The 16,934-nt window shown below is 42.6% G+C and overlaps 1 protein-coding gene across 1 annotated transcript in view; it reads right to left on the reverse strand.

Moving 5' to 3' along the window:
- frem3 (Fras1 related extracellular matrix 3) overlaps window positions 1-16,274 on the reverse strand; it is a 28,765-nt gene extending 12,491 nt beyond the window's left edge. Inside the window, exons 1-3 of the mRNA XM_085781773.1 lie at window positions 11,074-16,274; window positions 10,386-10,475; window positions 4-150 (exon numbers count right to left, since the gene is read on the reverse strand). Of these exons, the coding sequence (XP_085637899.1) occupies window positions 4-150; window positions 10,386-10,475; window positions 11,074-16,093 (5,257 nt within the window). The 5' untranslated portion in view covers window positions 16,094-16,274. The remainder of the gene's footprint in view (window positions 1-3; window positions 151-10,385; window positions 10,476-11,073) is intronic.
- Window positions 16,275-16,934: the final 660 nt, after the last annotated feature.

The raw sequence follows: 16,934 nt of genomic DNA on the forward strand, positions 1-16,934 counted from the left end.
CACTGACAAAGGAGGTCTCGCCCAGGTAGCCTCTGCGTTTCAGTGTCACCTCCAGGAATTTGGCATCCTCATCCACCAAGTAGTATTCCCTCTCCAGGGAGATCCAGGCCCAGTTGAGCCGGAAAGGCTGAGGCTTTAGTTTGTTTCCACCTAAAGAGAGAGAGAGAAAAGCTTAATGCCTCAGCACTTACTCTGAAAGACCTCCTCAACTGCACAGTACAAAAAGGAAACAATCTGTTTTGTTCATATTAGGAGCCAGTGAGGCATATAAACTGCACTCTCCTTCGGGCTAAGAGGAATCAAAGGGGCATTTTAATTTTGGAAGGGAAACATGATAACTTAATACCAGGGCTTCCCTAAACCTCACTGCACAGGGCTTCAAGAGGAGTTGCTTTGCTTCTTATTTCCCCTGATTCTCATCCACTTCTGCCCACGTAAAACATATAAATACACTGTACATGGTCTGCTTATGGAAAAATTAGGATGTGGATATGGAATAATAGTTCATTTTATTTCATTAATGAGCTGGCCTCTTGTGAATCGGCCTCACTCCATCATGTCCACGCTCTGTCGCTCTCCCTGTCACACAGGGTAAAGTTTAAGTATGAGCAGCAGGGACCTCATTATGACTGCAAAGGCATACTACTGGTTATACACTGTTCCCATTTTAAACTGATACCACATTATCTTACCACAGTTATATTCATTATAAAAGCCCTGGATCCATTTATTTGGAAGTGAAATACTTATGACCTTAACATGGTTCCTCTTTATCATCTTTAAGAGGCCTTACTTGTAAAACACACATCTGCAAACCAACCAAACACTCGACATGAATCTCAGAGTCACCTGTCACTGATCAACAACTATAGGCCCAATCTTGTCCTTAATCCACACTATCTCATGACTCAAGTAATCCCTCTAGCTGTCAGCTCAGTTTTGCTCATCGACTTGATACTGACTGCTTCAGAGATGTTTAAGATTATGGGTTCTGCTGCATAATGTGAATGTTTTTTTTAACAACAGCGCTGAAACGCCCCGTACGTCTTATCCTTCAATGAGACGAGCCTGGTGACCTGTGACTTGGGGAGATGTGAAATGGGTCAGGATCAGTGGATTCTTTGAATCAGGGAGGCTGGAGAGACTGGTCTCTCTTTAGTCTTGCATGACTGGTCACACTGACAGCGGCCCTGTTGACCTAACTTTGTTAAAAACACCAAGAGGAGCAAGGGAACCTCACTGGTTCAGGGGACACATTCATTCAATGATAATAATTTGTTACATGGTGTGATATATGTCCTAGGAATGATACAATACAAAGGTGAACATGACATGTACAGTTGACTGTCGAGGGGGTTTGTGTCTGTCCACACAATAAACCAGCACTAAACTCGGTGAGGAAGAAAGAGGCTGCAGTCTTTCTGCTGTTTGAGTGCAGAGAATGAAAACACTGGGGGGTTGAGTGTGGGTATTCAGGATGGGGAGAGGGGCCACTTCCTTAAACCCACATGTCAACACTGGGGCCAAACCAGCCAGTGTCACAACAGGGACACACCACACTCATTAAGAGGACGAAGTGTGTTCAGATGGAGCTGATAAAGTCCAGTGTTTGTTCTGAAATAACATTGGATCATGTCTCTGCTGGAGCTAATTACCTGGAAGATGTGGTGATGAGACAGAAACATAAAGTCAGTTTAATGTTTCTTCACACACACACACGCACACGCACACGCACACGCACACACACACACACACACACACACACACACACACACACACACACACACACACACACACACACACACACACACACAGACTGAAGACACGCAGACGGACACATGAAATTCATCCCCTGGTTGAAACCACACTGGTGAAGAGGAGGCGACATGGAGCAGCAGTGGGCACAGCCACCCTCGACCATGCTCCATGCTCAGGTTTCCAATAGTCTAAAAAAAGGGGAAACATGTATCATGTCTGTTTTTGCTCACCCTGGATTCTCACCCTGTTGATACAGTATACGCATGAGGTGAAGTTAGCAAACATATACCTTTGTTGTGCCCTGTACGAAAACTACAGAGTTCCTGCATCCTGCTAAATTAATAATTTTGTGACTGATTGGGCTTTCGCGAACACTAAAAACACTCTCATTCCAACACGAAGTACAGTTACATACATAAGAAGCTGCTTGACAAGCTTCAATTATCAGATTGTTTCTGTGCTGAAAAAGTGTGTCCTGGCAGCCGGCCCTCTACTTGGAGCTGATATGAGAAGCTTACTCAGTTGCTATCATAGAGGATTATCAAATGAACACGGCTAAGACAAAAAGCTGCCTCTGTTTTGACATGGAGCAATCAGGCAGTTTTAGGTTTCTGCTTTGCTACAAGGCGTAAAAACAATGGAGGTTTTATGAATGAGACCAGAGCACAGCTACACTACTGATAATTTATCGGATGCTGGACTACACTCTGTTGAATAAGAGACACCTGTAGTACAAAATAGGTTTATTTTATTTTATTTTTATTACTGTATTTCAATTCTGGTCAATTCAATTTCATGGTCATCTATTCTTGCACCTCTTGTGATGTAAATTCAATGCTACTAATAATTACTATACTCAATAATCTTTCTAATGACTTATTACTGTTTATAACAGGTAAATTGAGTTTTAAAGTGACTTATTAATAACTAATGCTTGTTTTACACTACAATAAGACTCACTTTATTGCATAAAAATTATAGTAATACATTAGTGAGCATAATCAATAGTAAACATTAACTTGATCTTGCCAAATAGTGAGCTTGCATCAATGTATGAAAATTATAAGTTGTGATTTATAAAGTGAACTAATAACCTAATTATAAGCCATATATAGATCCTTTAAAAGGTTAGTCCTATTGTAAACTGATACCAATATTTCAATGGATGGAGTCAAAAATGAATACAGTAAATAGTCTTAAACAGTAGGTGTTGAGTCCCTGACTGGAGAAATGGTTAAAACTGACAAGCTCAGCTGAACAAAATAAAGAGCTGATGAAACGTGTTACCTTTCCATGTCTGTAACAGTGCTACCTGATATGTACATGTGTGAACTGGAGGTACAGGTGTAACATGACATGTGTGAAATGATGTCAGGGTATTATGTGTCTGATGATGGCCCCTAGCATAGCAACTTGTTGAAGGGTTATTTTTTTCTTTTCCTTAAACTGTATTATAATCAAATCAGAATTTACTCATTCTTATATCTGTTATATAAAAATATAACTTTTTTTTTTTTTGGATAAATCTTCCATATTTTGCACAGTTTGCCATGACATTCAGGAATAATTGCCGTCATGCCACCTACATGAAGCCAAAAGGACTGAGGAAATGTGATGAAGTGACATCTGCCATTTTCTTTGGCCTGGTCAGTGGGTTTACAACACTGTGTGGTCAACAGGTGCTTTTCTTTTGCTGTGCAAGCAGCCCAACATTACCTCTGTCAGTACTGTCCAAAATACCAGTGTTCATCTCTTTTGCCTAGCTCTCTCAGCTCCCCACTCTAATTCACTGTCGATTCAGGTAATAATAACATAACCTCGGTGAGAGAGGAAAAGCAAGATCATCAAAGCAAAGATCTCTCACTGTCTTTGTCCATCCGTCCGTCTGTCTTTGTTCTGTGAAACCCTCCTTCCCGCCAGACTCCCATATTATGTGGAGCAGAGTGACAGCTGTAGTCCACACCCCCCTCCTCCTCCTCCTCTGAGTTCCCCTTCCTCCCTGTGTCGGCTTTGTTCGCTCAGGGGATGAACAACTGAGAGGGACAGCAGGCCACAGTCTGGGTGGGCCACATCCACCACCATGGCATGCCTCCTCGCCTGCCTCCACATTGTTCACACCAGTGTAAGACCGGGGAATCTCCCTAACTCTGACTTCCATTGTACATGCTGTCAGACACTGAGGCTGGAGCTGGCATGAGTCTCAACAAATCAAGAAGTAATCAAGATACAAGCTACAAGGACTACTCAGGGTAACACAGATATGGCCGCCTGCTTCAGAGAGCCATGAAAATGATTTAAGTTGGCCTTGACCAGAAAACACAAAAGTTCAAATTGCTCCTCTTACATGAATTTAAACATGATGGATGGTCTTATTTACATTTTTTATGACACGCATACTATATTGGACTGGCCATCAAATCCAATACACACAGTAACTGCCTGGCTCAGCTCACATTTCCATTAGCTTTTCAAACTGACAATCATCATCATTTCTGCCGGGATGAAAAGTTTATTGGCTGCACGCTTTGCTTAAATGTCCCTGTTAGCAGCTATTCAATAAATTAACTTCAGTACTGTGACTGATGCTAATCACTGTCACAGGCAGGAAAGGAATATCAAGGAAGCGTGACAATGTTATTCTGTTTTAGGACCTTCATGAGATTCTCTTCAGTGCCTCATTAAAAGCTTCTAGACTTATTTTTAGGGCCAAAAACACTTATACAAAGTGGCTCAAGAAGGTCTTTTCAGTACAGATTTTAACTTAACGTTTGATGATGAATAATTTTGATGAGGGTATAGGACAGCAGAATGACTCAGTGAAAAGAGTGTTTAAAAATAAAATCTCAAGTTTCCAATATCCTGCGTCAGCAAAGCAACATCAAAACATATACAGTACATGAAATTACAGCCTCAGATTTGCCTTGCATCAGTGTCCTTGGACAGCACATTCTTCATTAGCTTATATTTACACAGCCGTGCTGCCTGCGCCATACATAGCTGCAGTGGGATAGTGGGTCAGGCGACGATATCATTGGAAAGGAAGGTCAGTATGGAGCTCTGACGTTCACCAACATGATGCAAGGAAGAGCAACCTTCTAAGAATATCCTTATCAAGTGACAAGCATTGCCATTATTGCATTTCCTCATTAATCATCCTGTTGGTATAAATACTGAGGAGGTTCCAGTGAGCTATGCTTGGTATTTAAATATCAGAGCATTTAAAAAAAAAGAAAGAAAAAAAAGTATGTCCCATTAAATCAGGGAGATGTCAAAATTTCGATTCTTGTAGATTTCAATGAGAAAGTTAAGAGATTTTTCAAATAGCAGTATCTTAGCTTAGATTCCTCTCTGTGCTCAAAGGAATTCATATGTTAGGAATGCAACATGGTTAAATGTATTAATAACTGTGATCATTCCTTCCGGACAGTGGCAGCATGTGCTGTAAATCGACACATTACGGTGGCTGGATTACTGCTTCAGTTCAGGACAGAGAAGTGATCGCTGGAGGATGTTGCAAATCATAATCTGACAGGGCCTGTGAGCTACATCCTCTTTGACCCTCGCTTACCACATTCGGCATGGTGACACAGACGTTTGCAACACTTTTCATTAAACTATTTGTCGAATGCTGAACAAACATGAGGCGAAAGTGGACATAAACAAAAAGGTTAGGGACACACAGATAATGTCCAGTCAGCTGCATCAAAACGACAGTAGCCTAATATAGAAACAAGTCACAACATCAGCTCTTTGGGGCGATGACAGTGCTGAAATGCTGATGTTTAGTATAATGTTTATGATGGTCATTATTATGAATCCTATTAGCATGCTAACATGCTGTATAATTCTTACTGACGCAAATGTTTTTGTTCTGTACCGGAGAACTGGACATTAACATTTGACAATGTTCTGATGAAATCAAAAGATGATGATGAAAGTTATAGTTCATCTTCCTGAGGAGAAGATGAATGTTTGCATCAATAGTTTTTAATACATTTCTCTCAAACCCACAACCATGGTGGTACTGGACGTAAAGACAGGGTCACACCCCCTGGGCACTATGGGTGTTTTTAATCAACTCTTATGGCCATCCATTCACAATTTGTTGTGATATTTCAGCATGGACCACAGTGTTGAACCAACAAAGCAACATTGCAATCACAACTGTAACAGTGTGGCTTAAAAGAAAAGGACAAGGGAAAGCAGTGCGAGTAACTCAATGACAGTTTGGCTTAGGGCAGCAACAGCTTTGCCACATGAGAGCAGATAAGAATAACCGCTGAAGCCATACATCATAACTCCCCACCCCAGCAGCCCCTCAAAGCAGCATAAATCAATGCTGAAGAAAAAAAGACAAAAAGAGAAAGACAGACTAAGAATGCAGTGATACCATGGATCATTGAAAGGGATAGGAGAAAAGCCCAAGACGAAGGAGAGTGGAAAGAAATTGAGACGAAGTGAAGACATGAACACACCAGAGAAGAAGAATAGCGATACCCGAAGGGGTCATAGAGGAAGGAAAGGAAGGAGAGTGAGAACAGAGAGTGGGGGCGTGGTGGAGGGGGGCTGAGAGGCCTCAGCTTCTTCTAGTCACGGGGGACCCTGACTGTGGCACCATTAGCCAGTAAATCTCCTGGCGACTGTTGACACGGGTGACATGTAAGATCCCAAAACACAGTTAGGAAGTGGGCGTGTAACATGGCTCTGTCAATCAGCACACAGTCCTACTGTACAAGAGAATACATCCAAGTCTAGCTATAGCACATGTCATCATAATCACATTTTGCAGCTCTGTTTCATTCATTTTTCTCTTTATTGGTATTATTGCACCCCGTGGGGAAATGCCCCTCCAGGGCAGAGACCCCTGCAGTGGAAATCTGTGGGTTATCGGGCTATCTGAGAATGGGTTGGATTTCTGCAGAGCTGGGAATGGGGTGACGGACGGCTTTGAAAGGGGATCCCCCGCTTTAGCCTTCCCTCTCACGTACACACCTGTCTGCTCGGGATACCACCGCACTTCCAGGCCCTGCTCTGTCTGTGGCCCTGGAGTCTGGAGTCTCCAAGGAAGTGCATTCCTCTCACAGCTCTGAATGATCACATAACACTCAGCCCACCGGGGTCTATGATCCCTCTCCAGAGCTGGAAGACTATATTGTTGCAATTGGAAGAAGAGACAGAGTCAGCCTATCTGAATGCAGAAGCTCTCTTCTCTTTTTCTTCTTCATTTCTTTATCAGGAGAGCTTGATTAGTGTTGCACTGAAATCTAAGACTATCTTGCACCTAACCCTGGCAAGAACAGGCAGACCAATACTACAAAATCTAAAGATCTGACATATACTGTACATATACTGCACCAGTCCCCTGGAGGTGGGAATTAGCATGAAGCTACAGATGTCCCAGCACGTCTGAAAGCAAGCAAGAAAGGATTTCCTCTCATACCCTGTGGCTCACTCGGCCCAGGCCTGATGGACAAGGATATGCAAGCTGTGTATCCACTTGTAAAAACAAGTATTTATTGCTTCAGTGTCCCACACTCTGTATGGCTGTAGGGAGTTTCTGACCTGGTCATTTGCACACAGGTTATTGCTTTTCCCATAGAAATTCCCAGCAGACAGCAGGAATGACCCAAGTTGAACTACAGTTTGTTTTTGAGGTCACTGCCACATCGGTAATGGGGGTTTTGAGTTGTTACTCTACAATGTCCATGAATTAAATAATAAATCATCTTAATAATAGAGAAAACAACCACATGCACTTGATGTTATGGTAACTTACATTTTGTTTGCATTTAGGTCTGCATATGTACTTGACTTGTTGTGAGTAGTTTGACTTTCTCAGTTTCACTAATTGCAGGATTCAGGATTTATGCATGTCTGATGCATTTCTGTGAAGAGGTGAGACGTTTAAAAGATTGATTGATGTGTCCTGACTCGACAGCTCTCACTCTCTTCTCTTTGGAATTTAACAACTGACCAGTAGCTCTGCACTCAGACTCCCGGCGTGAAACTAAACGTCCACTCCTGACCTCTTCCCGAGACACACTTGTTACAAAATTATGTCAGCCACACTTCAACTGTGCCTGGCCACACACACACCCACACACACACACACACACACACTGATCCTGCTTCACACAAGGCACCTTAAAGTCTCTGATTAGGATCTAAATGTCCTTACACCCAGTTACACACATACATGCTAGTAACATCTGAGCCTACAGGACTTTTAAGGAATGCAGCACTGCTGCATTACCCCATGAGGAAATGTTAATGATTTGTGTGTTTTGTGTGTGTTTTGTGTGTGTGTGCTATTGACCCACTTGTAAAAAAAAGCATCAGTGCAGTACATGTAGGGGCAGGTACCTTTTAAAGGCTGCTAAGACCCTTAAGCACTGCCCATATCAGTACATCTGAGGAGTATGCCCTGACGTGAGATCACACTCAAGCTGTGTTTAACATGACTTATCTAAATTGTTGGTGCATCTAAAAAACCCAATAATTAAAGTAAATTTAAATTAGAAAAAAAATGCAATTGGAAAATGAGTTGTATAGCCCATTAAACCACTGTGGTCAGTGCTCATTTAGCAAGGGAACTCTGTTTGGATCTAACATCAGTTTACTCTTCTGTTTCAGACCAATTTCTGAACGTTTTTTTTTTTTTTTTTAAGTTATGAAATTAAACTAGTATGTTAACTAGTAACAGAGATGCCTTATAGAATTGGGAGTAAAACACCTCTAACCCAGAGATTTCCTTCCCACACAAAAAGCTCACCTACTTAGATGTATAAGCAGATAGGCTGACCATCAACATGCTCCCCACCTGCATGTCCCTACTTGTCCAGGATAATTCCACCCCCGTCTCAGTAGTCACCTCTTCAACACTTCACATTCACCTGTTGGCTCATCCCACTTTTATCTGCTATTTGATCTTTTTCTCTGGGTGTTTGAGTGTGTGTGTGTGATTTGTGCTTGTCTGCCTGGCGATGCTGTGAGTGTATAATCTGATGTGTGGGAAGATAAATGCAGATGCTATACTGTATAGGCTACTATGGTGTGAGGCCTTGTCTGTGCCCTCCATATGTGACCCGTGCCCTCCATATGTGACCCGTGGTCACGCAGAAACATGGTTTTGTTTTGTGTCCCAGCCTGCCCCACTGCACCTGGTTCCGCTGAGCTGGCTGAAAGCTTAAACAAAGTGGGAAAGCAAACACAAAAAGGACTGTTGAGCTAATTGAAGCCCTTGTTCCCTTCCTGTGGTTAAACCTCACCTTAGAGACAAGAATGCCAACCAGCCCTGCTTAAGTCAAATTGATGGGTCACAAATATAAGGTAGAGAAATATTAAGGAATACCAGAGTTGCTGACCCTCATTACAAGTAAATTATCACCTGCTTCACTTACAGTAGGGGGAAGGAGTTAATTTGTAGGTGTTCAGTTTAGGCTTCACTTCACTGACAAAAGACAGTAATCTGGTAAAAGCTCACATCTTCCTGGTCCTGCCTTCCCAATGATGGTAATGGTGGCATTAGCTTTAACGTGACCCTCAATGCAGCATAATTATAGACCAAACTTTCTCTCTTCCATCGATTGCCTTTCCCACGTCTTGTTTGGTATTTGATAGCTAATGCTTAAAGGGCAAGGGACACCTGTTTATGTTTTTATTGCTCTGCATTTGCTATATCTGTAACACTGTTCAAGTGAGTTTATGGAAGAGCCAGAGGTGACAAGCTGCAGAGCTTAGACATTACACTGTAACTCATCGTCATGTCGTCAGGCAAATCTGCTTTACTTAAGAGAATTCTTCACGATAAACAAGATAGGAGCATGTTAACAGATGGTCATGCTGTACCAGTATATATAGTAATATTTAAAAAATCATATGACATTGGACCAAAGGGAAATATAATCTACAGCACAAACACAATTATTGAAAACCAAAGTGTACCAGTACGCCTGTGTAAGCTGAGAAAGGAGGGAAATGTAGGAATATAGAGGATCCTATCAGGCGTTGATCATTAAACTCTGAATCCCCTCAAATAGCACTTACGTAATGGATTTCTGAGGTATACCTATCATGAAACTCACATGACAAATATTGTTCCTTTAAATTTTCTCAGAACCGAAACATGTTTGTGACACTGGTTCCAAGAGGGAAGTATACTAAATCACTTATCATGCAAACCTTTACACATTTCACAGTGTCACTTCCAATGCATAATGAAAGGGGACATTTGAAAGCTCAGGGAAGCACCCAGAGGGAATGGGCCCTATTGTTCATTAACAATAAAGTTTAAAGCATGCGGTAGTCCCATTTCTTTCACTTTTACCAACCAATAGTTGGTGTTTGTCCTAAGTCTCATTTGACCTCTTTCCTTTAAACCTGCTACCCTTTCCAGTGGGGTGAAAAGAGTTGGCGGCTCTATACTGGGTGTCAGTCATGGCCAACTGCCTTAAGTCTTTGTGATGCAAACACTTGGGTGATTGACAGAGAGCAGGAAGTTTAAATTTTAAGAAGCCATTAAAAAGACAGATAAAGTCTGGGGAAAGCCTTTGGGCAAATGATTCCTTAGTAATGGGGCCCAGTTTGATGTCAGTGCACACAAGTATGAAATCTAAAAGGGTTCCTACCATTGTCTTCAACCGTGAAGTAGAAGATATCACTTGTGGCATTGCTCCCATCCAACAGCACGTAACAGATCTTCATGTCATTGATATCAGCTGTTGGTATGACAAATATAGAGAGAGTGAGTGGTAGCTGAAAACGTTTAGTAAGATATCTGTGACGACTAAGCCACTTTAACAAGGTTTTAGTTACAGGCCTTAAGCTGCAAAGTAATATGGGCCACAGAGGACATGTGATACAAGGCATTCAGGATTGTTTAGGCAAAGAGTATTATCTGTAAGAAATATCCTATTACAGAAATATTATCTGCATTTAATATCATCACTATTATTAGAGAAATTACACAATAAATAATTATCGCATGCATGACAACTTAATGCAGTATCTAAATTAAACATGCATTCATTTCATTATCATTTACAGCCATATGAAATACCATATTTTGTTGATCAATAATGAATAACCTTATAAAAAAATCTCATTTTGTGTTAGTGTTGTATGATTATGATCCTTAAGAAGCATTAACTGATTATTTTTGGCTAGCTGCAGCAAACACAACACTGCGTTTGCTGCAGCATGTGAATTTGGAAATGGCCAACCAATACAGTAATAAAAAAAAGAGCAGAAAAATGCTGAAATGCTCAGTGGAATTGAGGGGATTAAACTGAATGTAATACTGTGACATTAGCTTACCTTGTGTGAAGGTTTTGATGCTGTCATTGCCCAGGCCGGTGTTCATCATGAAGCCATGTAGAGGAGTCTCAGACACAATGTATTTCAGAGCCTTTTGAGGACTATCGCGATCCTCTGATCGAAGGAACTTGCTGGTGATTACAAAGCCCAGGTGTCCTGTTTGGAGGACCTTCAGTGAGGCTGCAGCCTTATTGACCAATATCTGGGGCACACCATTGTCCACTGTGTTGATATAAATGGTCATCATCTGGGGCTTGCGTGTCTCATACACAGTGTCAGGAAAGACATAAAAGTCAGTATGTGTGCCATCAGTGACAGTGAAGGAGAAACTGTCTTCATTGGTCTCAGTGCCATCATGCTTATAGCTGATAAGGTTCTCATTCAGGTCCTGCTTGGTAAAGGTTGAGATTGGTTGGGTATTGTTGAAAAGCAGCTGCCCATGCACTGGTACCTGGGTGACTATGAAGCGCAACCGATCATCTGGAGTGTCCCTATCCTCAGCTGTCAACTCAAATGGTGTGATAAGCTTGGTTTCTCCCTCCTCAACAACCAGCCTGTTTATAGTCAGGACAGGCTTCTTATTATCTACATCAGTGATGGACACTCTGAAGGTTCGGAAGACAGGATTGTAACCATCTGTTACCTCAAACTCAAAGCTGTCCATTTTCATCTCATCATCAGAGGTGTGGATGTAGTAGATCTTGTTGCCAGCAAGCTGCAGTTGTGTGAAGGTAGAAATGGGAACACCTGGGTGGTCAGTGCACTCTAAGTGACCCCTGCTAGGTGCCCTTGTAATGCTAAAGCTAAGATACTCATCAGGACTGTTGATATCAGTGGTACTGAGGAGGTCAGTGGTAAGCGTGACTTTCCCTCCTTCCTTGAGAGTCACACCTTTATTGATAACATCTGGGAAAACCATGTCAATGCTTCCAATGTTAATGTAAAAGTAACGGTCAATGAGGGGATTGATACCATCTGTCACATCAAATTTCAGCAGGTCGCGGATTCCCTCCTGGCCTGTGTGTACGTACTGAATGAGCTGTTTGTCGATTTCATCCTGTGTGAAGTTCATCCCCAGGGTGATGTTACCTAAAACATCCCCAAACTTGCTGATTCGCTGGAGGTAGCCTTGACCAGGGCCATACCGCACAACATATGTCAGATCTTTGTCTTCAGAGTCAAGATCTGTGGCCTTTAAAACCCTGTTGCTGATGACTTTTGTCTCTCCGATTTCCACATCAAGGCCATCGTTTATAGCCATCCTTGGAGTCTCATCATCAACAGGAATAACCATGATAAGAACAGTTTTTTCCACCGTGTGTTTTCCATCTGAGAGTCTGACTTCAAAGCTGTCTTCTTTGGTTTCAGAGTCATCATGTTCATAGACAATATTGGACGCCTCTTTGATTTGTTCCAAACTGAAGTTATCCACAGGAATGGTGCCAGTACTGAGCTGCTGAACTATTGTGCCATGCTTGGGGTTTTTGATAATCTCAAAGTGCAGCTCATCCCCAGGGATGTCAACATCAGCTGCATTCAGAATTGGTGTATCAATGACCAGACTCATGCCCTCCATTACCACAAACTCACGAACAAAAATTTCAGGCTTCTCATCATTGGCTGGAATGATGACTATCGGGAAGAAGTGGCGTTCAGAGAAGTTAATACCATCTGAACAACGGAAAGTGTAACGATCTTCCACCGGTTCAACACCTTTGTGGATGCTCTGGACATAGTAGATATGACCAAGGGCAATATCTTTAATGGTAAAGGCAGTGATGGCTGTCCCTGACCTGGATTTCTCAGAACCTGCAGCCGGGGAGATGTTTTCCACGTAACCAGATGTTGGTTGAACAATGATGGTGCACAGGATATCGTCATTCTCTGTGTCAATATCTTCTGCTTGGATGTGGTCTAGAGTAATAACATTTTTCTCCCCTTCCACAACAACAAACTGCTCTCCGACCTGCACAATGGGTGGAATGCTGTCAACAGGAAGGATGGTGACATGGACTGTCACACCCTGGACCTTATTGCCACCAACGACCCACTGATCCGACATATCAGATAAAGTAAGGTTAAAGGAGTCATGTCTTCTGACTGGTCCAATTTCGCCAGATGTGTGAGCATACATAACCACCCCATTAATGATGTCTTCCTGGGTAAATCTCTCAGTGGGAGCACCATTTACCAGGATTTCACCCTGCCTGGGAGGTTCCTCTACAATAAAAGTGAGCATAAGATCATCTGTGTCCTCATCGTGGCCTTGAATCACATTGCTTGTAATCTCTGTGGCTCCATTCTCCAGTACATCGATAGAGGCTCCCAGTAGACCGGCTGGGAGCATAATTGTAGGCGCCTCATCATCAACGGGGTCAATAGTTATTTTGATGATGATGGGTACTTCATGGAAACCATCACTGACATCAAGCTTGATAACATCAGTGAGAGATTCTTCTCCACTATGTATGTAACTTAGGCGGCCATTTGCGATGTCCTCAAGCACAAACGTTTCACCATTTGACATGTCGATCCCCAGGTACTGCAGATACCCGTACCGAGGAATCTGGGTCAGAGTAAATATGATATTTTCATCATCTGTATCTGTGTCGGTGGCATGTAGCTCCTTTCTAGTAATGACATATGTACTTCTTTCCATAAGAGTGAAACCTGTGTTGGTAATGAGAGGGGGCTTGTTGTCAACTGGCTGTAGGAAAATGGTGAATAGTCCATCTGCTGTATTACCAGCTGTGTCTTCCACAATGAATGTGAACTGAGCTACTTTTGGAGTGATTCCCAGCTCCTGGTCTGGAGGCTTGTAAGCTACTTTGTGGTGATTAACCTGGGCCTGTGTGAACTCTATAATTATAGTGTCAGGGTTGTCAGTCAGTACAATTTCACCTAAGGGGGCTGGATTGTTCTCATCTGTGTCAGTTGGGGACTTTGTGATGGTATACTTGAGGTCTCTGTCATCTGAATCTAAATCAGTATAACACAAGAATTTCTTCTTGAAGTGTGTCAGCTCATACTCCTGGACTGTCATGTGAAGGGTGGTGCCTGGGCAAAGCTCTGGGGGAAGGTCATCAACAGGGTGGATTTTGATAGTGAACTTGTGCTCGCCTGATTGATTAGGAGGGTCATTATCATCTTGAACCCGGAACACAAAGTGGTCAATTACAGTGGTAGTGCTATGGGGTCCGATGTGACGATAGAACAGCTTTCCATCGAGAATATCCTGCTGGAACCACTCAGTCACCACCTGCTCAAACATCTCATCTGTCTCACTGAATTTCCATAGAGACGGGTCAGATGGAGGCTCAACTTGCCTTAGCAGCAGCTCACCAACAGAGGAGTAGGGCGCCTCTAAGATAAACTTTATGGTAGAGTCCTCTGAATCAATGTCTGTCGCACTCAGGATGAAAGGAGAGATCTGCATGACCTCATTCTTGAACAGCACCACACCAGTGTTAGCATTGATAATAGGGGGCTCATCATCAGTGGGAGCAATAGTGATAGGGAACAAAAACTCCACTTCATTGCTGCCATCAGTCATTCTAAAAATAATGTTGTCACTGTAGGTATCACTGCCATCATGCTGGTACACCACAATGCCTGCATCTAGATCAGCAGGTGTAAAGAATTTCCTGCGAGCTCCAAGCACAGTCAGCTCTCCGTGCTTTAAGCCATCAACAACAGTGATTCTCACATCGTCTAGGTTATCCTCATCACTAATCTCTAAATTCTGGGAGCTGGAAAGTGCTCGCGACTGTCCTTCAAACAATAACTGCCCTGTATTTTTGGTTGCTACAGGAGCCAATGTATTCATAGGTTTCACCATAATCATAAAAGCAAATGTATCTGACACAGCACCATCAGTGTCTACGATTTCAAACTCTATTTGGAAAATCCTTTCTACTTCTGAATCCTCTGAGGGTGGTTTATAGGCAATTTTAAGGTCTTTGATGTCTCTCTGATAGAAAGAGGTGATAGGCAGGTTCTGATCATCTGTGCTGATGATATAACCCTGCTGAGGGCCCAGCGGTGACGTAATGTTGAAGATTAAATCATCTGGGTCAGATTCAACATCTTCAGCAGCCAGCATGTCGCTTGTAATAGCTGTCATCACAAACTGATCAACCTCCATCATCATCATGGCTACAAAGCTGGGTTTAGGAGCAGTGTTTTCTGCACCTTCTCTGATTCTAACCATCATTTGGAAATGCTCTTGCATTATAGTGTTGCCATCATTATCTTGCAGCTCCACCATCATTGGAATATAGTCTCTGTTTGGTGAATTTGTTTTAGCGGTGTGCTTGTAGCGAATGCCCTGTTTCACAAACTCATCACAGTCAATCATTTGGCCATTTGCAGGGTTATTCAAAAGAGTGCCATACCTGGGGAGACCGCCAGCGCCGACCAGAGTGGTGATCTTACACTGTGTGACACCATCCTCAAAGGAAAACTCCAGAGCCTTTTTGTCAACAGGGGTGCTGTCACCATTTAGCTTCTCTACATTAAGAGGCATATTCCTGGTGAGGATCTCCAGCTGCTGGAAAACCACCTCCACTTCCAGCATGAAAGGGATAATAACTGTGTCCGTCTGGGAGTCATAACGAAGCTGCAGCTTCACGCGATCCTTACTTGGGCTCCGAGATCCAAAATGAGTGTATTTCACTTCATCCAGTCCAAATGAGCAGGGGAACTTTTTAGGGCTCAGCATCCCAGGTTTCTGGGCCAGTGGGTCATTGTCCAAAACTGTGATGTGGCAGCGGTCACCAGGCTGCACTTCTGTTACGAGGTCACTCACTGGGTCCAGATACACAGACCTCCCAAAGGGCACCCTGATCCCATTGTTGGCAATGATGATGTTATCTTCATTAGGTCCAGATCTGTACTGATAGAGGTGAGCTGGGTCAAATGGCTCTGCATCTACTGATGTGAAGCAAAAGCTGAGAGAAAACGTCACAAGCAGGCATCTCAAATATGCCCAAAGCTGGCAATTTTTCAGACAACCAGCCATGTCCACTGCTAGTTGCCTTGCAATGTCTTTTACAAGTCAGCAGTAGCAGGCAGATTACACTCCCAAGTGGGAAAAAAGCATCAAAGAAACTTCTTTCTGATGGTTTGGGCCTTGGAGTCTGTCCCCTCTGTCTCTGTCTCTCTGTTTCTGTGTGGCCACACAGAGACACAAGTGTGGTGAATGCTGCAGGGTTGTGCAGGTAATAATGAAACAGTAGACAGTGACAGGCACAGGCTCCTCCTTCTGTCAGCACGGGGAGGGAGCTTCCTGCCCCCATAGCTAATTAAAGAAAGACCATTGGCCAAGACTGTGAAAGTGCTACCCCAGCCAACACCCACCCCTCTCCCCTTGGCTCACAGAAAAAAACTGTGAGTAAAAGTCAGTGCAAAAACTAATTTCACAGAATTTAGAGAATAAATAAATAGATAAACTTAAGTGGTCTCCATATTATGTAATACATTTAAAAGTATGACAATGGAGCATTCCTTGGTCTTTTCAGGGTTTACTTTACTGTACTGTAATATAATAATTTGATTAAAGCCTTTTTGAGAGCATGACACTGGCCCTCAAATGGGCACATATCATAATGAAAATACCTTTGTCCTCTCTGTGCATTAAAGTTGAATATATAAAGCAATAAACAGTACTTATTCCAGATAATATCGAATACATTGTTTAGTGTGAAGTTGATTTTAATTAACGTACTGTAAAAGTATGTTTGTGTCATCACTGACCTGTTTAATTTCACATACTGCTTTAGAGGGAGACAGAGGGGTCTTTAAGGGTGGGAAGGGCATGAAGAAAGTCCTAAAGATAATACAATTCATTGAGTGTCTCCCTG

Source organism: Trachurus japonicus, chromosome 1 (genome assembly GCF_045865225.1).
Source record: "Trachurus japonicus isolate A0001 chromosome 1, Traja_1.0".
NCBI lineage: Eukaryota > Metazoa > Chordata > Actinopteri > Carangiformes > Carangidae > Trachurus > Trachurus japonicus.